We start from the raw sequence: 26,283 nt of genomic DNA, 5'->3' as shown, positions 1-26,283 counted from the left end.
ACACACAACTAATTACTATACAAAATAAAGGCATCCCAAGTGAGCGCTGAGAACAGAACACACATAAAATATAATAATTATATTAATATATTAAGGGTATTTTCAAAACTTAAACACAAACAAATAATATTTTAGTTATTGTTGGAAGCGCGCCTGAGCGACATTGCGAAAGCAACATCAAAATATGTAAAACACAATAATATGTATTTGCAAAGCGATTAAAGCACGTTTCCACCACACAAAAAAAAAAAAAAAAAAAAAAAACAAGCCCGTTTCCACTGACATCAAATTAACGCAGTCCCTTGTTTAGCCACCCGCAACAACAACTACATACAAAACATTACATATATACTACATATATATATATATACAAATCCATAGTTTTACAGTTTTCCCAAATAGTATGTGTATATTGTGAATGAATATATTCAAAGTGATGGACGACGACGACGACAAACACTCCAGAAAAAGTCATTGCCAGTTGTGTGCGCGGGAGCAGCAGCAACCATTTGATGAGAGCGTGTTAAATATATTTTTAGCATTAGCATTACTTTTTCCCCTCCCGAACTGTGAGCATTACATAGTAGGTCTATGTGTTTAGGAGAAGGCAGATGATGCTCGACACCCCAAGAACAATGTTCAAAACTTGATTTTTGTCGCCCGCCCGCCCCAAAGTCCCAAACTTGGATCCACATACATATATATATATATATATTCATGAAACGTCTTTTGGATGAAATCACACACGAATGATGCAACACGATAAATTGTACCAAAATTGTTGAAAACACTTTTTATAATTTGTAAACTATTTTTTTAGACTATCATACATACATTAAAAAAGAACTGTAAAAAACAAAAAATAAAACTCATTCATATCGTAAGGGATTTATTTCTGGCTTGCATAACTCATGCTACCCCGGCACGCACACACTCATATCTATATTTACATCTCGGTGTGCGGTTATTGAATGCGAGTGTGTGTGTGTGCGTATGTCCAACCTTATGCCTAGCAACGGCTTTTGTACTGGAGGGGGGGAGGGGAGCGGGCTGGTCTGCAAGCAAGAAGAAGCGTTAGCACGCGGCAGACAGAAAAAAAAAAAAAAACTTGTTGACATTGAAATTTTCGGCTTAAGCTGTGCACAGCTGCTTGCAAGTTTAAAGAACAGTGAATTTAAATGGCAATTGCGTTGCTTTACATTCAAATGGCAATATTAATTGTACACAAGTCAAATGGTTGCAAGTTATCAGGGAATTGTGTACATAACGACATAATAAAGTGAGCAAAAATGCAAAGGTGAAAACTATATTTGCGCACTTCATACATACACATGCAAATAATTGTATGTATGCTTGTACGTATGTGGTTGTGTGTGTTGGGCGTATTGTTTTTGTTCTAATACTACAAATCGCCGTGAATCACGTTCGTTTCATTACAAAATACACGCTTTTTAAATAATTCCGAAGTTTCCAGCAAATATTAATGCGGTTAGCGCTTATCAAATAGTGCAAGGCCATTTAAAAAACAACCGCAACAGAATGCTGTCATGTTTAGTTAATCACAAGACTATGAAATAAGCTGATTAATTGCTTGCATAGCTTAACATTATTGTTTTTTTTTTTTTTATAAGCAAAACGATTTCCCCTTTTATTAAATTAAAAATTTTCCGCTTTTTGCGATAACGTTTATCGGCAACCAAACATCGCTATCGATAATTCCGGCACAGAGCTGCCACTGTGTATGTTGGCGCGCTGGCAACGCTACAAAATTTTACGTGGCTTGGACGGACGAAAAACAATTCGTAGGCATTTTACTAATTATGTATATTTGAATGTAATATTTGTGAATGCAGCTCTAGCAAATCAATGTGCATAGTGCAAGTACAAACAAAGCAACAAATACAAAGAGCCGTATGAACTGTAAGTAACTGCTAAATATAAAAACTTGGCGGGGGTTTATGTGCAGTTACAAGAGCCAGTGCCCGCTGCGCTGCAACAGGAGTTCCTGGGATCAACAAAACAACCCTTTCACTTTTCAATTGCAATTCGCAGTTGCACCCACGTAGCTGATTTTCAAGTGCATTAACATGGCATCAAATCTTACGCAGCTAATTTAGTGTTTGTTATTCAATTGTTGCCATTTTGCAAGACAACAACCAAAAAGCACAACAGCAGCAGAAACTATTGTTTGGCTTTACATATAATAATTTGCATGCATTCATACACACACATACACGTACAAATGTGTGGGCGCTAAAAATAAATTGTTTTGGCATTTTTTTGTTTTGAAAGAAAATTAAAACGGCTAATGAAAGTGCAACAACAATGTTTGTGCTTTTTGTGTACGTCAACAAAAAATGCTTACATAAACACAGCGAAAGAGAACCAAAAAAAAAGGACAAAAATGAAAACAAACAAACAAACCGCGTCTTATGCTTTGCCAAATAGCAAAAGCACACACACACACGCACACACATACATGTACACGCTAAGAATTCCCCGCGCCCGCACTGAGCTGTCAGCTTCTTGTGCTAACAGCTGTTTGCCAATTGCTCCCAGCAGCTGGCTCTTGTTCTTGTCAATGTCGTCGCTCTGTCTGCAGCGATTGCAGTAACGGTTATTTCGCATTCGAATGCAACTGCGAGCGCTTCCGCTCTCACACGCTCTCTCTCTCTTTCGATCACTGTTTCGGCTATTTCGCATTATTATTAAACCACGAGCTCTTCTGGTGAAATATTTTTTTTGTCCTTTTCGCACTCGAATGAAATTGCTGGCGCTTCCTTCTGCTCTCTCCCTTCCACTCAACAACTCTGCTTGCAAGCAAGTTTCTGCACGCATCATTGCATCATACCGTTAACAGCGTTTCGTCAGCAATTTGTATAAAAGCGCAGCCGCTCGCGTAGCTCCTCTTATTTCATCAGCGAAATGCAAACAGAGCGCACATCGCTCCAAACTCGACTAAGGCAAATGGGCGTGGGATAGGTTAGGACGAAAATAAATAACTGTTCATAGCTAAATAGAAATATTTACTAAATTGTTTTACTTTCTCGCTTGATCTTGCAGAACGTGCACACACACAGACACACACACATACACAGTCGGGAAATGATTCCAAGGATATAGAGTACGCCAAGCTTAGATAGACACCCAATCATGAACAATATACAGAGTCCAACAGCGCCGCCCATTAATGTGGGCGTGGGCATCAAGAGCGCACGCAGCAATATCTTCACCGTGGACGGCCTGCCCACACAGCAGCTGCAAGAGCTGAGCATCGACTACTCGAGCATACGGGCCAAGGATGTGCTCGTGGAGCCGACAGAGTCGCAGCTGCAGCTGCTCAAGCGACGGCTGCTCGATCGCATCGCGGACAGCTGCGGCGAGACCATCTACGAAATAGGCGTGGGCGAAGGTGACTAATCCTTAACGTATGAATAGCTTCAAACTAAAGCTGATCACACATCCATTCACAGATGGTCAGGATAGCGGCCTGAACGCGGAGCAGTTCGAGGCCTCGGTGCAGACGCTGCGCCAGCTGGCCTCAGCCATAGATGCGGATCTGGTTAGCCTGCGCGAACGGGCTGCGGAGAAGGGCAAAACGGCGCAGTTTCTCATACGCAAGCATATCGACACGACGGACTTTATGGAGATACGGTGAGAGCTTTACTTGGATGCACTGCAGCAGCCACATAATTCTAACCGATCTGATTTGATATTTATGCGCACAGCGTTGCGGTCGTGGGCAATGTGGATGCTGGCAAATCGACACTGTTGGGCGTTCTAACGCATGGTGAACTGGACAATGGGCGTGGTCATGCGCGACAGCGACTATTTCGGCACAAGCACGAGATCGAAAGTGGACGCACTAGCTCCGTGGGCAATGACATACTCGGCTTTGACGGCGTCGGCAATGTGGTCAATAAACCGGATCATGGCCATCTGGATTGGGTAAAGATATGCGAGAAGTCATCAAAGGTCATTACCTTCATAGATCTGGCGGGGCACGAGCGTTACCTGAAGACCACAGTGTTTGGCATGACGGGCCATGCCCCAGACTTTGGCATGCTGATGGTGGGCTTACATTCTTTATATATGTGTGCGTGTATATATTAAACTCCCGGAATTCATTTAGATCGGCGCCAACGCGGGCATTATTGGCATGACCAAGGAGCATCTGGGCCTCGCACTGGCCCTTGCCGTACCTGTCTTTGTTGTCGTCACCAAGATCGACATGTGCCCGCCGAATGTGCTACAGGACAATATGAAGCTGCTCTTTAAAATGCTCAAATCACAGGGCTGCCGCAAGGTGCCGGTGGTGGTGCGCAGCCAGGACGATGTGGTGCTGAGTGCCACGAATTTTGTCAGCGAACGCCTGTGTCCCATCTTCCAGGTGTCCAATGTGAATGGCGACAATCTGGAGCTGCTGAAAATGTTCCTCAATCTGCTGAGCACACGCATGGCCGGCTCCGAGAATCTGCCAGCGGAGTTCCAAATCGACGATGTCTACTCGGTGCCGGGCGTCGGCACCGTCGTCTCCGGCACCTGTCTGCAGGGCACCATCAAGCTGAACGATGTGCTTATGCTGGGCCCCAATGCAGTGGGCACCTTTGTGCCCATCACCATCAAGAGCATCCATCGCAAGCGCATGAATGTGGAGCGCGTGCGCTGCGGACAGACGGCCAGCTTTGCACTGAAGAAGATAAAGCGTGCATATTTGCGCAAGGGCATGGTCATGGTATCGCCGGAACTAAAGCCGCAGGCATGCTGGGAATTCGAGGGCGAAATCCTGGTGCTGCATCATCCCACAACGATCTCGGCACGCTACCAGGCCATGGTGCACTGCGGCAGCATACGCCAAACGGCATCGATAGTGCGCATGTCCTGCGATTGCCTGCGCACCGGCGACAAGGCGCGCGTCAAGTTCCGTTTCATCAAGCAGCCGGAGTACATACGCGCCGGCCAGCGTCTCGTCTTTCGCGAGGGTCGCACCAAGGCCGTCGGCAACATACTCCAGCCCATGCCGCATGCAGCCGCCTCGCCATACCGGCCCAAGCCGGCCAAGATGCAATCGCGCGCCCACAACGGCACCGGCAGCAACAGCAGCCACAATCAGCAGCGCCACAACGGGCAGGGCTCCTCCGCGTCGGGCTCAGCGGCCGGCTGCAGCAAGGATGGCGGCGAGCAGAACGGCGAGCGGCGCGAGGGCAGTCGGCGCGGCGGCAAGCGGAAACGCAACAATCGCACTCAGCCGACCGGCTCCGCGGCGCCACTGAATGGCAGCAGCAGCGCATCCCATGCGGAGACGTTGCCAGAGGCGACACAAAACTAAGAAAAAAAACCGTATTTTAAACGACAAATGTTTTAACGGAAAAACGATAGAAAGAACGTATTTTGTATACAAAATTCGATAGTTGTTAAGCTGCTCCAAAGTATTTTGGCGAAAAGGTTGTGCGGCAAGTGCGCGGCCGTGTTGATATTTAAGAGAAACTTAGAATTGTCTGAGAAACAAAACGAAGAGAGAGAGAGAGAGTGAAACTATTTTGCTACAGGTAACACGCGGTAAGACGACTTTGTATGCTGTGTGTAATTGTGTGTAAATTTGCTAATAAATGTCTAATTTTTGTTTTCGTCCAATGTCAAGATTTAGCGCCAACAATTTAGTTTAACTAAGCGTTAAAAGAAAATTTGCCAAATTCAACTTATTTTATTTTTCAAGCTTTATACACTGCGAAAAAAAATGATTGATTTTATCCACTTTCATTTCGCTAATTACATTTCTTTTGTAGCATAGAATTACGTTGAAACGTATTTGAATTGCATAATAAATTTACAGTTTGAAAAACTACAAAATCGCAGAATTCTTGGAATTAAAACCCAAATTTTAAAGCAAACATAATTTCCTGCAAGGCAGTTGGCAACGCTGTGCAGCGTGCGGTCAGTGTTGTAAAACGCTGCCACATTTCAATTGGATATTCCTCAAATAAGTTTCGTTTGCTCTTGAAATTTTGTTTATGTGCCTGAAGTTGCTAGCCTATAAATATATCTATAATGTAATTTACAATAATTTAGTTATTTTTCTTATTCTTCAGCTGCCGTTTGACGCCCTCCAGCTCCTGCTGTACATTGTTTTTAAACATCTTCACAAAGGACCTGGAAAAGGTAAGATTATTGTGTGCCTTTTTTATTTTTGGCTTGTTAGACCCACTTAAAGCGCTCTGGCGTCATCTCGTGCAGGCCCTGCTCCCTGGCCAGGCTCTTGGAGCGATACATCAGCGAGACAACCAACTGGGCGGCGCGTCGCATCGGATAGCTGTCGGCCATGCGCTGTATTAGCTGCTCATTGTTGGCCAAATAGCGCATCAGCAGTCGCAGCACCATCCTGTCAGTGTGTGTGTGAGTGTGTATCCTAGAACTCCGTATCCTTGTATTTGCGTATGAGCTGCTGCTTCAGCTTCAGCTGACTGCGCAACAGTTCCAGGCGCTGCAGTTGCTCCTCCTTGTTGTAATCGATGCCCGGCAGCTGTTTTATTTGCTCGCGCGCCGAATCGAAGCGCTTTTGCAGCTCAAAGATCTGCAAAATGTTGCATATAAGGATAGGCTTCATGTTGTCTTGGCCGTTGCTTACCTTGTGATTGCAGTCCTGTGACTCGCGCAGCTTTACAGCGTTCTCGAGGGGATCCTTTTCCACGCTGCGGGCCAAGAGAAAAATATTTGTTGTTATATAAGTTAAATGAATTTTGTTAGCTGCGCAGTTGACGCTGCATATTTCAACAAAATTTATATATTTTGGCAAGCAAAACAGTTGGTTGCAAACACACACACACACACACACACACACACCAGCGCACAATATCGTAGATGATCGGCAATATTTCGATGTCAAGCTGGTCAACTGTCAACGGGCCGCCGATGCCGATGCCGTTCGATGTTTGCGTCTCCTGTGAAACGGTTGTTGTTGTTGTTGTTGCTGCTGTTGCTGTTGCGGCGGCGGCTGCTGCTGCTGTTGTTGTCGTTGTTGTTGCTGCTGCTGTGGGCTCAAATGGGGAATTTGATGTTTGCACCAGGCCGTCAGCAGTTAGTGTTGGTTTTCTGTCCTCAATTTGATTAATGGGCGACAATTCCATTATATATCTTATAAATCGGCGTCGTTTTTGTAAACGCGTTTGGCTCTGTTGTTGTTTTGGTGTGCGAACAGTTGCTGTTAATGTTATCGATATTTTTAGTGGCTATCGCAATATTAATCGCAGCAGTGCTGTAAAGCGCGCGTGCATGCGCGCGCTGTTCAAATACTGTTGATGAACTCGATTGAGCTGTAACACGAACGGTGCTAATTTTTACATTTACCTTTTACCTGTGTTCCATTGAACTTATAACATAAATATGCTCTATTAGAACGTTCGATATTTGATGAAGCCCAACACGTGTCCATGTTTACGTTACCTAATTTATACATTTAATTGTCAAAGGCAAATTGATGAATGGCCAAATGAAAGGCCTGAATTGTGCTAATTATTATAAATTAGCAAGGCATTTTTTTGACAGCCGCTAATTGAAGCCACTAAAAACTGTACATGGCAAATTAATTAAGATCAAAGTCGTCAAAATATTTTCTAACCGTTGATACATGAAAGATACGGCTTTCTGATCTATATCTATATGTGTGAACATACAATTTTTATTACAACGAATTGCGTCTTTGACTTTCATTGTGCAAATAAATTAATTTCACTTGAAACCTTGCTATTGACGGCAATTCAAAAACAATTGAAAAATATTTAATTCGACTGCGCTCATTGCCATCAATTGAAGGAATGTGCAAAGAGAGAGCTGAAAAAAGATATAACTTCAGACTGATAAAACCTAATTTTTTTTTTATTTTTTTTTGCAATATATATTGATTGAACGACAGATCAGAGCCAAAATTTTGGCGACTTTTCAAAATTGCCGTTGTCAATTAAATTTTCAATTAACACAAGTCCGCACGGCTTATGAATGAAAAGAACCCCCCAAAAAAATATACACAACAAATGTCAAGGCACGGCAATAATAAATGTGAATTAACTGAAGATAATCAAATTGTAGAACGCTCAAATTGTGTTATACAAATCTCATTAACTGTAGTTTTCGATGTAGTTATATACCGTTAGGCTTTTGTTGATATTTAGGCACAGACAACTTAACGTCTGATCGCCGCCATATTTAGGCCAACAAGAACTTGCGCATAATTTGTAAATTCGCACGCAAATTGAAAGCACCACCCCCGCCCTCTCCCCGGCGACTCATATGCATTTTGACATATAAATAACAAAATCGCTGTCGTTGCTTTTACTGAGAATAACGTCAATGCGCTCCAACACAAAAAGCACTTTTGGTGACAGGTGCAGCGGTCGCCGCTCTTTTGGTTGATGCTCTTAAGCGCAACAGATGCTCAACTGTTGAGCCTCTTTGTTGTTATTAAGCATTCTTGCGATATTTCGCAAGTCAGGCCCCAATAAATGTTGTTGTTTTGTGTTTTTGTTTTTTGGCACGCAAAGATAGCTGGGCAGACGACGTCTGCTTCTTCTGTCAAGTGCGTGGCGATAACAATTTCCTTGGCTTTTGTTTTCTGCATCATTCCGCAAGCATTTGCATATGCACATGCGTGTGTGGGTGTGTGCGTGTGCAGAGAGCCCCATGCTCTTACGGCAGCGAGCGCGAAAGAGAGCGCCCGAAACGTCAGTCAGCTGGTAAACGCAGAGCATGAGCTAAAATTTATATTAGCGTGTGACGTGCGCTCACCAAAATCAGTACGTTCGCTTCCATCGGCTAAAACACAAGTTTTGTGCGAGTCTAAATAACCAAACAATATCAGCAACAACGAGCTTAATAAGCGGTCAAGCAATAACAACAACAACAACAACAATCAACAGCAGCAGCAATAACACGTCGGCGCTTTTTGTTTATCAAAAAGAAAAAAGTTTAATTAGCGCGCGTAGCGACGACGCCGCTGCAGCCCAAAACACAGTTTTTGCGCTTTTTGGAAGGCTCTCCCAATTTTCCTTTGCCAATTTTATTACGTGTGCGTGCCGAAATACGTCATCGACGCGCGCAGCCAAAGTGCGAACAATAACAAAAACAACGGCAACAACAGAAGCGAACGGCAGCCATTGAAAGCTTCTGAGTGGGCAGTTCACATGCACACATCGATATAACAGTGCGAACATACAAGCATATACATAAATGCCAATTGAATTGAATTCAATTGCAAGTACAACGCGCGCAATCAACATAAATCGAGGAAAATTTCGCTCTGTTTGAAATAATTAATTTGTTATTGTGTCGTGAGCAACGGCATTCACAGTGAAACGCAACAGCCGCCGCCGCGTTGGCCAGAGTCAAGCGCGCAACACGTGTGTGCGAGCGAGATAACTGCACTGTTTCCGTATTGTGAGCGCAGTAGCGGGTGCAAGTGAAATAAGGCGTTTGATAAAAAAAAAAAAAACCAAAGCACAAAGAAATTAAAAAAAAAAGAGTACAGCTGTAAACCAAAATAAGAGCAGATAAGAAAACGTGCAAAACAGCTGAGCAGTGCAGCAGCAGCAGCAACAACACAAACAACAACAACGATAGAAACCAAACGCAGCGCGCGCACTTTGTGTTCAATTGGTCCGCGTCGGCAGCGCAGTCGCAGCAGCATCCCCACACACAATAAGTGACAATCAATTTGATCAACAATCAGCCAAAGCGGCAGCAGCAGCAGCAGCCGTCGCCGCAGTCGCAGTCGCAATCTCTCATCGTCCCGTGTCCGTCGTAATCACAAGTTGGGGTTTTTTTTCTTTTTTGCTTTCCTTCTTCTTTTTTTCTCTGCTGATCATCATTGTCGTCGTCGTCGTCGGCTCGCGCTCGGTTTTGCGTTGAGGCTTGTGTTGAATTCGGGAACTGAAACTGAAACTGTATCTGTAGTTTCCCGCTAACGGCGAATATTCTCACAACTCATTGATATTTTAACCTCGTGTCCGTGTTGGTTGCCGCTCGACCAAGGTTCTGGCCACACAAAATGCTCGTCTCTTTGGGCTTTTCGAAGCCTCGCTTCGTCGGATTAAAAGTGCTTCTATAGCGCGAAAAGCAAAAAATAAACCGGCAAATAAATATATTCAAAAAATATAAAAATAATAAAGTATTCAAATTGGCAGCAAGCGCAATACGTGTGTGTAACAGTTAATGAACCTTAAAATATAGATCGCAGATATTTGAAAATCGCGCGCAAACAAAAACCGCTCGAAGCAAACATAAAATTTTCGATTAAACAAATATATTATGCAAATTTAAATAATTAGCGCTGCAGTTCGAAAGCCCGTTTCGAAATACGAAAAGGAAAAAAAAACATGCGTGTGTAAAACCTAAAAAAAAGGCTCTAATTAAATACCTAATACAAGCAAATCATATATAACAGTTCACGCACACCAACATAAACTAATATACGACACACATGCAAACCTGAATAAGGCTTTCAAAAACTTTATCAGTTTCGAGCACCAATACCAGCAAGCAGTTACCAACACACACACACACACACACACACAGAAAGACATTTATAAATAACACGCATACAACGACAGCAGCTGTTACTCTCTCGTCTATGTGAGCAGCGATTAAACTTAAAGCAGCGACAGCAGAAAAAAAAAAACAAAAAAAAAAGCAAAAAACCGAAAAAGAAATATTAGCAAAGCTTTGCAGCGATTTTTACACTCAGCGACTAAGCAGAATAAATCTGTAGCGCGTCTGGAATAGTTGTGTCTCACGGTGTCTCAGCAAAAGCTAAAAAAAAATATTGAATATATATATAAAATATATTAAAAGTATCTGAGCTAATTGTGTTTTCTAAAAGTGTGAAATAGTGTTGTTAAACGTCGTGCGTAAAGTCACAAAACAAATGCAAAAGTTGATTGCTAAATTTGTCAAGAACTCTGTCTCATTGTCAAACTAACTGTTATAATGTGCGCCTTCTGACAGTGTCAAACTAACAGAAAAAAAAAAACCAAACAAATAATACAAAAACCTTACATAAGAAAATCAAAATATATAAGTGAGGTCGTACAAGTGCCAAAAACAATTGCTTTGCCGCCTAATAAGAATGTCAAATATCTGACACACAATAATTAAAGTTCACTCGACAAGCAGCAAAAGCTTTGATAACAGTTAATTCACGCAAAGTGCATACAACAGACAAGCTCGCTAGAATGTCAGCAGAAATCTGACAGCGGTTTAACAAACCAAACGAATCAAATACATAATCAACACAAAAGGCGAAATTGAGGAGAAACGGACGCGTTTCGTAATCTGAGAAAAAAAGGAGGAAAGTTACAGAGAGGAGAAGAAGAAGAAGACGAAGCAGAAGAAGACCACAGCGACTGTTAACTGTGAACTGTTGTGCTGCATTGCTACCGCCCCGCCCCCAAAGTACAGAAACTTAACGATAAATGGAGAAATCTGAAATACGACTGCAACGCATGTCAAATGTATATCAATCGCAATCGAGCTATATGTATTTGCGTAACAAAATGCTGTTAAAAATTGAAAATACCCTACTACGTAGCCATCGTCAGCGTGAGACAACCGGGATCAAGAAACTATATAATTCGTTTTTTGTGCTCTTCTAATTGCATCGAAGCTCTGAAGAACGCCCGAAGAACGCACAACGAATTTTTTATCAATTCAAAGCATAAATAGTTACAAAACAAATTTGTTAAAAACAAAAAACAAAAAAAAACACTATAGATATTATTTGGTTGTTAGTTGTATACAAAATCCAAGTGCTGTGCTAAGAGAAAAAAAAAAAACTAGTGTCATTTCTTCTTTGTTGTCATAAACATTTCAAACAAAAATGTTGACCTAAATAAAATACTTTAAAAAAAAAACCATTTAAAAAACCTCAACAATTCCCTTCTACTTCGAATAATTATTGTTTGTTGCTTACAACAAAAACAACCCAAAAAAAAAAAAAATAATCTAATTTATAAGGCAAGAACTTGACAAAATTGCACGCGAAAGCTCGAAGGGGGGGCTGCACCCTAGAAAACACCGTGTTTCTTAAGAAATAGACGTGCGTACTAACGGTTATTGTGGAAAATACCAGCAACAACAATTTGAAATTAATACAAATTCCGTTAAACTATAACAAACATTCTCGTGTGCATTGTGAAGAAGGTTATCAAAAAGAATTGAAAAGGTAATTTATCTTTTAAACCGGATGGCGCTTTCGTTTCTATCGGTAAATTCCGGCCTGTTGGATATACAAAGCATATTTGATCCACAATATTTACAACAACAACAACAACAGCAACAATTGCAACTTCATTTGCCAACACAACAACAACAACAAGAGGAAGAAGAACAACAAACAACTTCACGCACATCAACGAAATTTGATCTGAACATTTTCAACGATTTCGACCAAATGGAATTCAATAACAACAATTTGAATCGAAACCATAATCAGTATCCGAATAATAATAATAATAACAATAATAACAACAGTAATAATTGTAGCATCAATAACAATAACAACAACCACAATACCAACAACAACAACAACAACAACAACATACATACGCATCAGACTAACGGTGAAAATCTTAATCAGGTAAGTTATCAAATTTTTGAGAACTCGTAATACTTATATATAAGACTGCTGTTGTTAATAAAAAAGGCTCAAGAAGTTGTGGCATTTGATATGATTAAAAAATTCTTCATTAGACCTGAAATTCATTGTGCATTAGATGAGAACCTAATGACATTGGCCTTTGGGATTCATAAAATTTAATCATAGTAGGCTGTTGATAAAAAGGCTCGAGAAGTTGTGGCATTTGATATGATTAATAAAATTCTTCATTAGACCTGAAATTCATTGTGCATTAGATGAGAACCTAATGACATTGGCCTTTGGGATTCATAAAATTTAATCATTGTAGGCTGTTAATAAAAAGGCTCAAGAAGTTGTGGCATTTGATATGATTAATAAAATTCTTCATTAGACCTGAAATTTATTGTGCATTAGATTCTCATCTAATGGCATTGGCCTTTGGGATTCATAAAATCTAATCATAGTATATAGATTTATAGACCATTTGTTGTTTGTAATAATGGATTCTCCAGAAATTTCATATTTTTGAGAAGATTCAAATCTTCTTTCAATTTTACAGGGCTTTGAATTAAAAAAAAAATACATAAAATAAAAATACAATACATGGGCTTCGAATCAGGAGAATTAGTGACACATTAAATGCCATTCATTATTTATTTAATTTTTTTTAATCTGCACAATCTGTAACTATAAAGTTTGTTTTTCTCAAATATTAGGGGTATCCCTGCAATAAAATTGTATCTAGAAGTGTTTTCCTGTTGCTTGACGCAAAAATGTATAAAAAAAATGCAGCATAAAATTCAAAGTCCTAGAAATGTCACTTCCTCAGATATGCATGAGTTCTCTATATATTTGATTAAACATTTCATTATGTAGTATTTGTAGTGCCACCCTTAATTGGAACTTATGCATATACAAACGGTGTATATTACGCCGTGTGCGGCTGTATGTGTGTGTGTGTGTCTCTGTGTGTAAATACATCAAATTAGAATAGAATTGGTATCAAATAACAAATTGACTGGCACAGACAGGTAAATAGACAAACAAATGCATATAGCAACATTGAATGCGAATGTTACGTAACTTAGTTAACTTGTTCGACCTTAGATTGCGTCTAACTAGCGCTTGGAGAGCACAAGTTAACACGTGCCATACGCTCTCACCCATATTCCACACGCGTTCCGTTTCCCTTCGTGAATGTTTCGTTGTTTACTTTAATCCGCAAAGTATTGTCAAGAATGCAACTTCCTAGCCTTAACACATTAGCCACTCAGTCAGTCGGTCAGTCAATCAATCAGTCAATCAGTCCACACAAACAGTTTTTATATGCTTCGATTAAGAGGAAGTAAAAAATATGTACAAACTGACAACTTTCTTATTCGCCGCTTATCGAATCCTCCATATACGAAACACATTCGACAGGTCGCCTCTTGTGGCTATTATTTACACTGTACGCTTATCTTTTGAGAACGCAATAAAACGAACTGAAATGCACACACACACACACACACACACACACAGAGAGAGAGGCGGAGACAACACAGATACAAATCGCGGCGGCGTAAACAAATGAAATCTCATCTGCACTCAATCCGTAAATATAAGTATATATAGAGCGATTTGCAATCAATCGATTCTAGAAAAGTGTGACTTTCCGATTTTCTTAACTCTCACTTAAAAAAAAAAAAAAAAAAAACAAATTGAAAATAAAAATAAAGCCTATGTACAGTGTACACACACACACACAACAATACGCTCAAGTCCATTTTAGTAGAACATTTATTATCAGCAAGGTTTAGGACCTGAGCGATAATGCGCCTGGCAATGCCTCGGCTCTCATGCTAGACGATTTCGAAAAGAAAAAGAAAAATAAAACATATTCAGTTTTCGAAACGTTAATCGTAGGCCGAGTACTTGAAAAGTTGCCCAGAGACTGCGAGCTGATAGTTACATGATGCGAAATCGACAAATTTCCTTCTAATCTCAAATGGTCATTCTCTTCGATTTTGCTTATAGATCCAAAATAGTCATTTTATTAGCGGCTATCATCATCAGCACATTGGATCGGATTATGAGCCAGTGATTAACTTTGTTGATTCACCACCGAACTCTGAGGAATCTTGGACAGGTAAGAGAGAGAATGTTTTGCATAAACAGATAGCGTCGATATATTCAAACTCAACGTGAGACTCATCGCATCCATCAAAAGCAACACAATCGCAATCGCAATCGCATTCGCAATCGCATTCGTTAATTGGCTAATCGATACGTTTCGATTCGATTTCGGTTCGTATTACTGCAGACGCACAGTCCAAGGATTCGCCAGGACCCCAAATAATCGACGTGAGGACAATTTACTCAGACAGTGGCTCGCGCAAAAGACGAATGGATTGGTACTCATTGGACATCGGTCAAAGTGAAAATTCACCGACAACACAGTCCGGCGATATACCCAATAAGGTGGCACATCAGGAGAAGGATAAGCACAAACGTGAAAAGCATTCAGGTGAGAAACCCAAGATCAAAATACTTAAAGCTACAAATATATTCTAACTAAAAAGGAATTGGATTGTGTGCTCTGTGTTCTTGGCAAAAGTTATGGCCAAACTATGAGGCCAATCATTATTATCATTATCTATAAAAAATAGAAGAAAATTAACAACAATGGGAAACCAGTTTCTCGTATTGCGATTTGGCGGCAATCTTAATTAGCGGGCGGTTATACGCATGGATATAATAAGAATGAAGTTCTCTCGATCCATCTATGTAGAGCCTATTGCTTCGGGCCTCTCAAATCTTGAGCACATTTTAATGTGTCATGCACTTATTGCCAGTGCGAATGTGCTAATTGTTTAACAAACAAAATATTATATTTGCTAATTAATCGATATCTATGAAATATACGAGTTCTCACTTGTCTGTCTGTCTGTCTGTCTGTGTCTGTGAACGTCATAAAATTGATTTTTATTGCCCATATCGTGAGCTAACATTTAAAATTTAATTTCGTTTGTTGTGTAGCGTCCACATCAAGTCAAGAAATCTACTAGAAACTTAGAAAAATTGGTATTGTAATATTTAATTTACGGAGGCTCAGAAATACCAAACAAATATTTGCATTTGTATTCCAGGCCTTAACAATAAAAGTTAATAGAAACGATAAAGTACGAAGTTCTTCCGCATGCTGAAGATTTTTTACTCTTGAAGATATTTGATATATATTATGAACTTCTAATACCAAGAGACTAGTTCGCATTTAAACAGACAGACGGACAGACAGACATGGCTTTATCAAGTCGGCTGTTGACGCTGATCTGGAATAAATATACTTTATGGGTTCAGATATGTCTACTTCAATGCGTTCCATATCTGATGACATTATTTTATAATAATATTTAATAATGCAATGAAATGACAATAATGACTACTAATAATAATAATAATAATAATAATAATAATAAAAATAATAATAATAGTAATAATAATAATAATAATAGTAATAATAATAATAATAATAATAATAATAATAATAATAATAATAATAATAATAATAATAATAATAATAATAACAATAATAATAATAATAATAATAATAATAGTAATAATAATAATAATAACAATAATATTAATAATAATAATATTTTTAATATATTAATAATAATAATAATAAAAATGATAATAATTATAATGGTTGAAAGATAAGAAAAAAAATTATATTGTAAGCTTAGAGATGAAAAATACTATCTTAATGTTTTCAAATTCCAAAAATTCTTTCACAACTTTAAAGCATTGATTAAAGGTCTCTTGAAATATTATTGTTTATAATGTCTAATAAAAACTGTAATTAACTTAACACATATGTGCAAGACATGGCGTTAAATGCTTGAAAGCTGTAAGAATAGAACAAGCTGCACTGATGAACCATAAAGTCTATAATTTTAAAGCTTTATAGAGCTGATATATTTAAATAATCGCTGCTCTGGAAAATTTCCAATGCGGCGCCAAACACGCCCACAACGCTAAAAGACGTTGCTAAAAAATATATATATTAAACTAAGTAAAAGCTAAAATATAAATCAAAATGGGGCAGACAAGGCGAACACAATACGTATTTCTAGAATTCAGTTGGAGAGATTACAATTTGCCAAAATCACGCAAAGCCCGGCAACAATTGCCATTGGCCTAATTACAGCGTCAGCTACAACAACAACAACAACAACAATGCTGATATTGAGAGCGAGAGACACGGCCATATAATTTTAACTCTTTTTTGTTGTTGTTGTGAATAAAGCCAAGCTAGACGTGCGCCTATCGCGGTGCTCGTGATGGCTTATCAAGAAATGTGAAATCAACAGAACAATTGCCGGCAGATAAGGGCCGCAATATTGTCGACGTTTTGTCGAACCGGCAATTAATGCCATTTTCATTTTGGTTGAAACAACAGAAAATTGTTTTTATTCACATTTTCACTTGTCTCATTAGTTTTTGGGGAAAAAGTTTTCAGCAATTAGCCGAGTGCATAGAAATATTTAATGAACAGCACACAATTAAGTCTCTCGTAGAATATATATATAGTATACACATTGAGTTTATATAACTGCAGTTGCTTAATGTTTTTTCAATTATTTTTCAGTTCAATTTCGATCTAGCCTAGGCTTAGCTCTTGATTTGATATTGGATTTTTATTGAGCCAATTGCAGTAAAACAATGTTCGCTTTTATTGTTGACAAATTAACAAGCTTAAACGCTTCGATCCCATCTACATACGCTGTGCAAACTTACGTACAATTGTATAGTATTTCTATGATATTCAGGCCTTTAAAGTGCGCTCAGTAATGTCACATAATTGGTCTAAGCACAACATGACCACTTAGCTGGCCTAAAGGGTATTTCATGTCTGATAGACAATATCTGAACGCAACGTGTTTCAATCGAACTACTCGTAACTACAACAAATACTTTATCATTTTGTGCGTCATTAGGCTCGGAATAAACTGGCGCACACTTAAAATTATGCTTTCAGCTCTCATTCAAAATAATCTTAAATAGCATATATATATATATATATATAGTTTCGCAGGAACTACAAGCTTGAGCAGTTATATGTGTATTTAACTGTGTATACTAGATGTTTATAATTATAATGTTCTTTAATGTATATAGCAGTATGTGCTGAGGGAAGCGAAGATCGTTACTCATTGCATATTTTACACAATTGTTTTAATTAGCTTCATTCTATAGATGATGGCATATGCCATTGCGAGAGATAGACAGAACGATATATAGATATAGATAGGGCAAGGAAATACGAAAAGGTCAAAACGCATTAGTAACAGCAAAGCTTTAACTATTAAAAGTATTAAAGTAAAATAATTATTTTTATGCGCAAGATGAATTTGATATAAAAAATTCACAATGATATTTTCGCGTAATTGTGTAAGAAACTGAATAATTGTGTTGCTTGGAGGTTACAAAAACTTATTTTAGAAAGAAAATTATAAATAATTATTATTTATCAATGCATAGCTTAAATTCTAGATGTTTGAGGAATATTTTGCTTTAATTCACATCACGCGAATAGGTGCTTAAATGACAAAACATTTTCAAATGCATTCAAAATATTTTTCGAATTATCTCCAGACATTCATACATGTAAAACTTAAATAAACAAACCTGTTTTTTTTTTGTTTTGCTCTCTCCCTCACTCTTTTATTACCTGATCTTTACAGGTCGCAACAGCTGGAGCGACGATATAGGTTTTGATCTGAACGCCGAGTTCAATAGCAACTCATATTTGAACAAGTGAGTGGTTAGATATGGACAGCAGCTGTGATTGCGAATGCCAATTGGTTAACTAAATGTATTTGCAGTGAAAACTTTTTATCGTTCTCCCCGAGCCTGACGGCGCTCAAGCAGGAGCCGCAAACGGAGCAGCTCAAACCGAATACAAAGATATCTTTGGACAACAACAGCAACAACAACAGCAACAACAACAACAGCAGCTCCGGCATTGGCAAGAGCGACAAATCTCCATTGGGCGAGGCCAATCATTCACCACAGCGCACGGGCCAGGATTCGGGCAGTGGCAAGCATGAGTTGAACGCCGGCATCATTTGCGGCTGTGGCACGCCGCAAGGCTCGCCTGCCGCAACGGATTTTGAATTGAACGGCAATGCCAATGGGAATGAAGCAACGGCTGACAAAAGCCGATCCACATCGGGCATTGAGGCCTATACACAGGCGCGTAAGTAGATGTCCAAAACAGAGTGCATAGAGCTCTACCTATATACATGATATATATGTCTATATGCTTGCATAAATTGATAAATTGCAGCGCGCTCTGGACTGCAGCAGCAGCTGAGCCTTGTCGAGGCAGCCAAAATTGAGCCCAGCTCGTCCGGCGGTGCGTCCCATGGAGAGGATCATAAGTAAGTGCAATAATATAATATCTTACCTCCATATATGTATATCTTAGTTTAAGCAGCTAGTTTTAAGCTTGTGTATTTAGTGTGCACTCATATATCTAATTTTAACTCGGAGCGCAAAATATTTCTTATCTCAGATATTAACTAGTGCTATTTTTATGTCCCACTTTATCTTGAATAGAGAAGCGGAAAACCTTTGTTTTCCACTTACTTAGTATAAATTCGTGTAAGTCGTAACAACAGAATCACATTTTTTTTAGATTCTATTTTAAAATGTTTTATTGTATTATAATTTAATATAACATTAAATTGTGTTATATGTTCAATATTCTTTGAATTATTTTAAGTTATCTTGAACTTTAGGATTTCCCTATAATAGAATAGATTTCCAATCTTAAGTCCAAATATGTTTCACTTGATATATTCAGCCATAAAATTTGATTTGCTTTTGAATTTTTGATTCAATTCAATCAAAGAATATTCGAATATTATTTCCTCTTTAAATACAATACATTTAGTCTTAACACTCGGGAAACTTTCTTTTGATTTCTATTTGCAGATTTCAGTACATTTTGGCAGCGGCCACCTCCATTGCGACGAAGAACAATGAGGAGACTTTGACCTATCTGAATCAGGGTCAAAGCTATGAGATCAAATTGAAGAAAATTGGTGACTTGTCTTTCTATCGGGATAAGATTTTGAAGGTGAGTGAAAAGACATGCGCGAAAATCCTTATAGAATTATTTCAGCTAAATCCAGAACTGTCTGCTCTGTCTGTTTCGCTGAGTTCAAACTAATTTGCAAAAAAAGACAAAATTTAGTTTAAATTGACTGAGTTATTGTTATGGTTGTTTCTATTAAGACTATATAGAAACTCTGCTTGTTGCTATACGTGAATGATTGCTGTATCGGGCAGCGCAGTCGAGTCTGAGGTCAGCTCCAGATGTGCCTAGGCTTGTATTGATATATGTTGTGTGTGTGTGTGTGTGCGTGTGTTTGCATGTTAATTGATTTTAATATGCCCCAATTAAACTTAATTTGTACGCAAAACAACTTGAGGCATGCGCAGGCGCAATGTCTCATGTGGCAATCAAACAAACTTGTGCATCTTTAAGTCGGTTATTTTGCTCATCTTTTGATACCCTAAAGTCGCAGGCGTCAAGCTGAGTCGTTCTAGTCAGACCTCTTGTCTAAAAGCAACGATCTTTATGACTACAAAATCTAAAATAAGTAATATCGATAACTATCGATTTTGATAAATGCTTTTTTAAACATAACTCAAGAACTATAAGAGCCAACTACACCAAATTTAGTATGTAGACTCTCGTATAGTACGCAAGATATGGAATATTTCACATTTTGGATAGCTCCTCTTTGGAGAGGGAGAAAGCTCATTTGAAAAGACAGAGCCTTGCGCTTTGGTATATAAACACTTTTCTATGCCATATTTAACCACTGAAAATTTTATAAAGATCAGACCAAGTTAATCAAGATGTGTTTATAAAGTGTGGAGCTAAGGATATGTAAGCATAAAAGGAAGCTGAAATGTTTGTCAGGGTATTTGACAGTCGGAAACACCCGATTGGAGACGTTTGTTTGCATAATTTTTAGCTGAAATTGAACTTTGTATTTGCACAATTGTGCACTTCCTTTGCAGAGCGTTATCAAAATCTGTTTCCATGAGCGCCGACTGCAGTTTATGGAACGCGAACAGATGCAGCAATGGCAGGCATCGCGTCCTGGGGATCGCATTATTGAGGTGGATGTGCCATTGTCGTACGGCCTGTGCCATGTGTCGCAGCCGTTGAGCTCGAATGCCTTGAATACGGTGGAAATATTTTGGGATCCATTGAAGGAGGTCGGTGTTTACATCAAGGTCAATTGCATATCAACTGAGTTTACACCAAAGAAGCACGGTGGAGAAAAGGGTGTACCGTTTCGACTACAAATTGAAACCTATATAGAAAATACAACAGCAACAGCAACAACAACCACAGCAACAGCAACAACAACACCAACGACAACAGCAACAACAAATTGCGGCAACAGCAGCTCAAGCAGCAGCAGCAACAGTAGCAGCAGCAGCAGCAGCAACAGTGCCGCTGGCAATAACAACAACAACAACACCGCTGGCAATATAACTAGCAACAACAACAACAACAACAACAACACATCTGCCGGCACTTCGCCTTGCCCCACGGACAATCGGAATGTGAACAGCGGCTCGATTGCCGGCCTGGCCGCACTCAATGGCAAACAGGCAGTGCACGCAGCTGCCTGCCAGATTAAGGTGAGGCCACAATTTGTGGCAACAAGTGTGCCTGGCCAAAAATAATTTAACGCTTGCCCCACTCAACTGCAGGTATTTAAGCTGAAAGGCGCCGATCGCAAGCACAAACAGGATCGCGAAAAGATACAAAAGCGTCCGCAATCGGAGCAGGAGAAGTTCCAGCCCAGCTACGAGTGCACCATTATGAATGATATATCATTGGATCTGATACCGCCAGCGACCACAACTGGCTGCTACAGTCCCGAGTAGTAAGTACCAAGTTCTTACTAGCATATATTATCAAAATATTCGCGCTTCCAAAGCGTAAATTATCTCAAGAGATCTTTGTGATTCCTTAAAGAGAGGTGTTTATTCGGCATATGCAATCCATTTGCTTAAAAGTTTTTGCTACAATTCATGAGTATTTCAATAGACTTTCCGTTAGCTATCATGTTTTTCATCATATTCCTTAACGGAAAATATTTGAAAGTCCATAAATCTAGTCTGATATAAATCTTAATATAGCATGTCATTAGATATTCGTATTATTATCAAGAATTTTGCTAGATCTTTTTAGGATCTGTTTATTTATAAGCTAGTTGTAGTATGCTATACATATATATATATATATATTATTCTAATACTGATCTAATAAATAATTGACTGATCGACTTATCGCATAATGCAAATGTTTAACAACACAAACATCGTTATTTGATCCTTTTAATAATAAAAAGTGAAAGACTTGAGTATCCTAGGATTCCATTTATCAATTATTATAAGGAAAACATTTGAAGAGATCTGATTCGATCAGTTTTTGGTTAGCTTATTTAAATACAATTAATTTGTTGTGTTTCTGGCAGATCGGTTCAAGTCGAACGGTCCATCAATTAACGTCTTTTCTCATTTCAATAATTCCGCGCAAATTCCTGTCAATTCTTATTATATAGTACATAGATATATTGTTTTGTTTTGTTAGAAGTACAAGGTTTTTATTTATGGGGCTTTCGATGTCAGCCCACGATAATTTTGTTTTTGATTTATATATGGGGCTTAGAGTCCGCTTTGAGTTATGAAAGACAGTTTTACAGATAAATACCAAGTACTATACGATAGCACGATAAGCTAGTTTTTGAGTTTGCATAACACAAGTTCAGGTGTCTATATGCAAATGAACATGTGTGTGTGTGTGTGTGTGTGTGTGTGTGTGTGTGTGTGTTTGTATTAAATGCCTCCATACACAAATATTTGTTTGTGTAGTTCAATGAGCACTCAAGTATTTTTATTGCCTTTTTTCTTAGCTATTTTATTTAGTTTTTTTCTTTAAAAAAAAAAAAAAAATGATATCGAGATCTATTGCTGATTGAGAAATGGGAATTGCTTTGTATATAGCCTATAGATCGGAAACGAGTTTGTGCTTTGTTTTTTTTTTTTATATTTGCAATCTCTCTCGCTCTCTCTCTCTCTCTCCCTCTCCCTCTCTTTCTCATATTTACGGCAGGATGTTTTCTCTTTGCAGACGAAGAGAAGAAGTCTTAAGAGCATGTTTTTGGTTTAAGTTTTCGATTCCCTGTAATTGCTTATCTCTCGTTAGGCTTTACGAACCGGATTTTTGTTTTGCGTACAAATCAATAAAATAACAAACACTTGTAGTTATTTATAGTGTAGAAATGTATAGCTTTCAACCGGTTGTAATACCCTGTAATACAAGGTTAAGGGTTGGGGTATACTTCACTCAATCTTATAAAAAAATCATTAAAAATCAATAATTATTTTGAGCAATATTTAATTTAAATTAATCAAAATAACAATTCTGTAGTTTGACCTTAAAGTCGAATCTGTTTAGTTTAAAAATCGCTGGCATCAAAATAGATTTATTAGAACAGGGTATAACTTAGTCATGCATTCGAATTGTATTTTATGTTTTTACTTAGAATTCTTTTTGCAACTAGTTATAAGCTCTTACGCTCCACTTGAGCAGCAGCATGGGCGTGGTACAAAAGGGATGCCGAAAGCATGAAGAAGAAAAACTATCTTACATAGATTATCTCGTTGGGTTCGGCTTTAAATCTAGTTGGACAAGTGCAAGAACTCTGCCAACATAAAACCTTAGCATATGCAAAACAGGCTGAAGGTCGGAAAGCAATATAAAATATGGTTAGCTGACTGATCAGATGTTTATATAATTTAATCAAGCACAGCAAAAGCGTATCGGATGTCGAGGTAGATAATATATGACATATGGCGAATGCATGATGAAACCAGTCCAAAAGTCCAATGCAAGCATAAACTGTGCTAAAAGAGAGGCAGAGAGAGAGCGAGAGAGAGAGGCAGAGAAAACAGACTGTGTATATATGTATATTTATATACGCATGTATTTTTGTATCTGTAAAATCTGTGTATCTGTTGGCTTGTTTCATTCGTGAACATGCGCTTGTATCTGAAGGATCACGCCAGTCGTTGCCACAACAACTATTATCAACATCGCATTTGTATTGTCAATTAAATATAATATTTATCAAAATACTTAACTATTTTTGTATGGTTTAATTACAGTATGAAATTGTGGCCAAATTCGCCGGTGCATATACCAAAATATGATGGAATGCTGCCATTCACCAGCAGCGCATCACCGGCGGCCAGCAGCAGCCCCATTGCGATCAATTCAGTGACATCGACCAATTCGCCAACATTGAAACTAATGGACGCCACAAATATGGTGTCGCCGCAGCATGTGCCAGCCGATATGGACGATTATGTATGTCATATATACACACATTATGCCATAATTCGTGTAATCTAATTTTACTTTTTTTTTTTTTTGCATTTATTGCATTTTTCTTGCATAGAATCAGAACATTATGCCAGAATCGACGCCCGCACAAGTGACACAGTGGCTGACAAATCATCGTCTGACGGCCTACGTCACCACATTTGCCCATTTCTCGGGCGCGGATATTATGCGGTGAGCGTAGCGCTCACATTAGAGAGCTTTTTTTCTATATCCATATTGTTTTGTGGATATCAGTTTATTCTCTCACTCTTCAACGCATTCTCTTTCTATATTTAGCATGTCCAAGGAAGATCTAATACAAATCTGTGGACTTGCCGATGGCATACGCATGTTTAATATATTGCGCGCCAAGTAAGTTTGAACTTAAAAAGAAAACAAATTTTTCAGCTGTAAAATTTTATGTTACTGTGGATTAATCTTGTGAGAGTGTTGTTTAGGTTTCTATAAAGAGCTTTAACGGCAAAGCTTTTTTTTTTCACAATTGAATCTTGAACTTAAGGCTTTCTTTAACTAAGAGCTTACAAAAACTGCTTATAGAATGAGATAAAAAGCTTAATTCTAACCAAAAATAATTGCAAAGCGTTTTATTAGAGTAAACTTAATTTAAGCTGTAAACCTATTGATAATAACTATTATACAAATAGTTTAATCTTCAAGTTAGGATATTCATCTTCGATATAAATAATTAGCTAAAGCTTAATGTTATTAAGCTTGACCGTAAACTTAAAGAAAAAGCTATTTAAAGTTCAGTTAAAGCTTAAATCATAAAAACTTTAAAGTGAATATTCAAAACAAGCGTATAGCTTAAAGCTCAAAGCTTAACCCGTTTCTTGTGCTTTCAGCATATGCAAAGCTCATTAATATTAACCGCATATCCTAGCTTGAAAGCTTTATATTAAAATAGTCAATTCATATACGCTTAAAGCTCTCTCCCTTACTCCAACCTGTTGGCCTTCTCAAGGCTCTAGTTCCTGTACTGCACTCAAGATTAATCCAACGTGTGAATCAAACTTTCAGCTATTGTCACTTTGATATAAACAATTAAAACATTTGCTAATTTTTCGAATTTCTCTTACAGGACCATTGCGCCACGTCTGACGCTCTATGCCAGCATGGATGGCTGCAGCTACAATGCCATCTACTTACTGTCCAACACGGCCAAGGAACTGCAGCAGAAGATCTACAAGCTGCCCGGTTTCTATGAGTTCATGGCCAAGGGCGGCTCTGCTGGCGCCTTGGAGAATGGCAGCGGTGTGGCAGCCGCGGCGGCTGCTGCAGCAGTGCTCTACAACAATTGGGGCATGCATTCAAAATACTCGGGCAGCGGCTCCAATATATTCAACGAGGCGAACAAGAGTTGCGTATATATATCGGGTCCATCTGGCATACATGTCTGCGTCAGCGATGAGGTGCTCAACAACGAGGTCAAGGACGGCAGTCTCTATGCCCTGGACGTGCAGGGCGGCAAAGTTATAATGAAATTGATCAATAAGCAGGATAACAATTGAATAATTGTTTATCTAAATTTGTTAATTATACCATATGCGTTTGTTGATTGCCTGCACCAAGCAATACCATGAAAGAAAAGTATAGTTTTTAGCATTTATACCGAGCTATATCAAATGTAACACATGCGTATTAGAGTTATATCACACAAGCACACATATATGCATATATATATATATATATATATAAGTTTCAATTTGTATGAGATTTCGCGCAGCAATTTTGAACAAGTTACCACATTCACCTAACAATATTATGTCCCATGCTTAAAGTTCTGGATATATTCGAATTTCTTTGAGTTCCATTTCCATTCGATAATATTTCCTCTGAGTTTTGATGATTTTTTGTTTAATTTTTTATTTGATCCGAAACATTTCTATATTTGCCTAGCATTTTGTATTTGATTTCGTTCTTTTGAATTTTTATTTTCTTATGCTGCATGTTTTATGTTGTAAGCTTTATTATTTTACCCTTACGTATGTAACACTTTTATATATATACACACTATATACCACATATATATAGCAAAGATATATATGAAGCAGTTGCAAGCAATTGAAGTAGAAGAAAAAAACACAAAAATCATAAAAAAAAAACAATTTATTATTATTTAGCAACACGATAATTATAACAACAAAGTACAGTACCACAAGATCGAACATTGAACAAC

General features: G+C 38.5%; 5 protein-coding genes across 8 annotated transcripts; 3 read left to right on the top strand and 2 right to left on the bottom strand.

The window, feature by feature from the left end:
• The first annotated feature begins 1,755 nt into the window (after nucleotides 1-1,755).
• Nucleotides 1,756-5,640, top strand: GTPBP1 (GTP-binding protein 1). 2 transcript variants are annotated; one of them, XM_015174536.3, is made up of 5 exons: nucleotides 1,756-1,920; nucleotides 3,064-3,412; nucleotides 3,474-3,654; nucleotides 3,729-4,071; nucleotides 4,133-5,640. In XM_015174536.3, exons 2-5 carry the CDS (start codon nucleotides 3,154-3,156, stop codon nucleotides 5,327-5,329), a joined length of 1,980 nt encoding a protein of 659 aa, XP_015030022.1. In that variant the 5' UTR covers nucleotides 1,756-1,920; nucleotides 3,064-3,153; the 3' UTR covers nucleotides 5,330-5,640. The 2 variants fall into 2 exon arrangements, with proteins under 2 accessions (XP_015030022.1, XP_002050505.1); XM_002050469.4 differs by lacking the exon at nucleotides 1,756-1,920 and adding an exon at nucleotides 2,858-2,982.
• Nucleotides 5,641-5,684: 44 nt separating this feature from the next.
• LOC6625975 (protein NCBP2AS2 homolog) lies at nucleotides 5,685-6,378 on the bottom strand. Its single transcript, XM_002050470.4, has 2 exons — nucleotides 6,206-6,378; nucleotides 5,685-6,150 (listed from the first exon to the last, which is right to left on the bottom strand). Exons 1-2 carry the CDS (start codon nucleotides 6,376-6,378, stop codon nucleotides 6,066-6,068), a joined length of 258 nt encoding a protein of 85 aa, XP_002050506.1. The 3' UTR covers nucleotides 5,685-6,065.
• A 28-nt stretch (nucleotides 6,379-6,406) lies between these two features.
• On the bottom strand, nucleotides 6,407-7,444 carry MED9 (mediator complex subunit 9). The gene is made up of 4 exons (XM_032436663.2): nucleotides 7,345-7,444; nucleotides 6,841-7,198; nucleotides 6,626-6,689; nucleotides 6,407-6,571 (listed from the first exon to the last, which is right to left on the bottom strand). Exons 1-4 carry the CDS (start codon nucleotides 7,427-7,429, stop codon nucleotides 6,407-6,409), a joined length of 672 nt encoding a protein of 223 aa, XP_032292554.2. The 5' UTR covers nucleotides 7,430-7,444.
• A 1,338-nt stretch (nucleotides 7,445-8,782) lies between these two features.
• LOC116651039 (uncharacterized) lies at nucleotides 8,783-12,058 on the top strand. The gene has a single exon (XM_070209771.1). The coding sequence runs from the start codon at nucleotides 11,460-11,462 to the stop codon at nucleotides 11,637-11,639; it is 180 nt and encodes a 59-aa protein (XP_070065872.1). The 5' UTR covers nucleotides 8,783-11,459; the 3' UTR covers nucleotides 11,640-12,058.
• Nucleotides 12,059-12,197: 139 nt separating this feature from the next.
• gem (transcription factor CP2 like gemini) lies at nucleotides 12,198-26,273 on the top strand. 3 transcript variants are annotated; one of them, XM_015174538.3, is made up of 13 exons: nucleotides 12,198-12,622; nucleotides 14,639-14,750; nucleotides 14,925-15,128; nucleotides 18,349-18,421; nucleotides 18,490-18,863; nucleotides 18,954-19,047; nucleotides 19,604-19,748; nucleotides 20,702-21,334; nucleotides 21,407-21,582; nucleotides 23,870-24,071; nucleotides 24,169-24,278; nucleotides 24,384-24,458; nucleotides 25,186-26,273. In XM_015174538.3, exons 1-13 carry the CDS (start codon nucleotides 12,230-12,232, stop codon nucleotides 25,613-25,615), a joined length of 3,021 nt encoding a protein of 1,006 aa, XP_015030024.1. In that variant the 5' UTR covers nucleotides 12,198-12,229; the 3' UTR covers nucleotides 25,616-26,273. The 3 variants fall into 3 exon arrangements, with proteins under 3 accessions (XP_015030024.1, XP_002050508.1, XP_032292541.1); XM_002050472.4 differs by having other exon boundaries at nucleotides 24,163-24,278; XM_032436650.2 differs by lacking the exons at nucleotides 12,198-12,622; nucleotides 14,639-14,750; nucleotides 14,925-15,128; ... (4 more) ...; nucleotides 20,702-21,334; nucleotides 21,407-21,582 and adding an exon at nucleotides 23,748-23,805 and having other exon boundaries at nucleotides 24,163-24,278.
• The last annotated feature ends 10 nt before the right edge of the window (nucleotides 26,274-26,283 follow it).

This window comes from Drosophila virilis, chromosome 5 (genome assembly GCF_030788295.1).
Source record: "Drosophila virilis strain 15010-1051.87 chromosome 5, Dvir_AGI_RSII-ME, whole genome shotgun sequence".
Taxonomy (NCBI): Eukaryota; Metazoa; Arthropoda; class Insecta; order Diptera; family Drosophilidae; genus Drosophila; species Drosophila virilis.
Note: the sequence above shows the minus strand (reverse complement) of the source record. Positions and strands in the feature narration are given on the sequence as shown.

Coding starts and splice junctions, on each gene's coding strand:
- GTPBP1 (XM_015174536.3), top strand. CDS start 3,154: ATGAACAATATACAGAGTCCAACAGCGCCGCCCATTAATGTGGGCGTG. Junction 3,413..3,473: donor CGAAATAGGCGTGGGCGAAG/GTGACTAATCCT, acceptor ATCCATTCACAG/ATGGTCAGGATAGCGGCCTG. Junction 3,655..3,728: donor ACGGACTTTATGGAGATACG/GTGAGAGCTTTA, acceptor TTATGCGCACAG/CGTTGCGGTCGTGGGCAATG.
- LOC6625975 (XM_002050470.4), bottom strand. CDS start 6,378: ATGGTGCTGCGACTGCTGATGCGCTATTTGGCCAACAATGAGCAGCTA. Junction 6,151..6,205: donor ATGACGCCAGAGCGCTTTAA/GTGGGTCTAACA, acceptor TACCTTTTCCAG/GTCCTTTGTGAAGATGTTTA.
- MED9 (XM_032436663.2), bottom strand. CDS start 7,429: ATGGACACGTGTTGGGCTTCATCAAATATCGAACGTTCTAATAGAGCA. Junction 7,199..7,344: donor CAATGGAACACAGGTAAAAG/GTAAATGTAAAA, acceptor TAACATTAACAG/CAACTGTTCGCACACCAAAA. Junction 6,572..6,625: donor CACAGGACTGCAATCACAAG/GTAAGCAACGGC, acceptor AACATTTTGCAG/ATCTTTGAGCTGCAAAAGCG.
- LOC116651039 (XM_070209771.1), top strand. CDS start 11,460: ATGGAGAAATCTGAAATACGACTGCAACGCATGTCAAATGTATATCAA.
- gem (XM_002050472.4), top strand. CDS start 12,230: ATGGCGCTTTCGTTTCTATCGGTAAATTCCGGCCTGTTGGATATACAA. Junction 12,623..14,638: donor ACGGTGAAAATCTTAATCAG/GTAAGTTATCAA, acceptor TTTTGCTTATAG/ATCCAAAATAGTCATTTTAT. Junction 24,279..24,383: donor TCGGGCGCGGATATTATGCG/GTGAGCGTAGCG, acceptor TTCTATATTTAG/CATGTCCAAGGAAGATCTAA.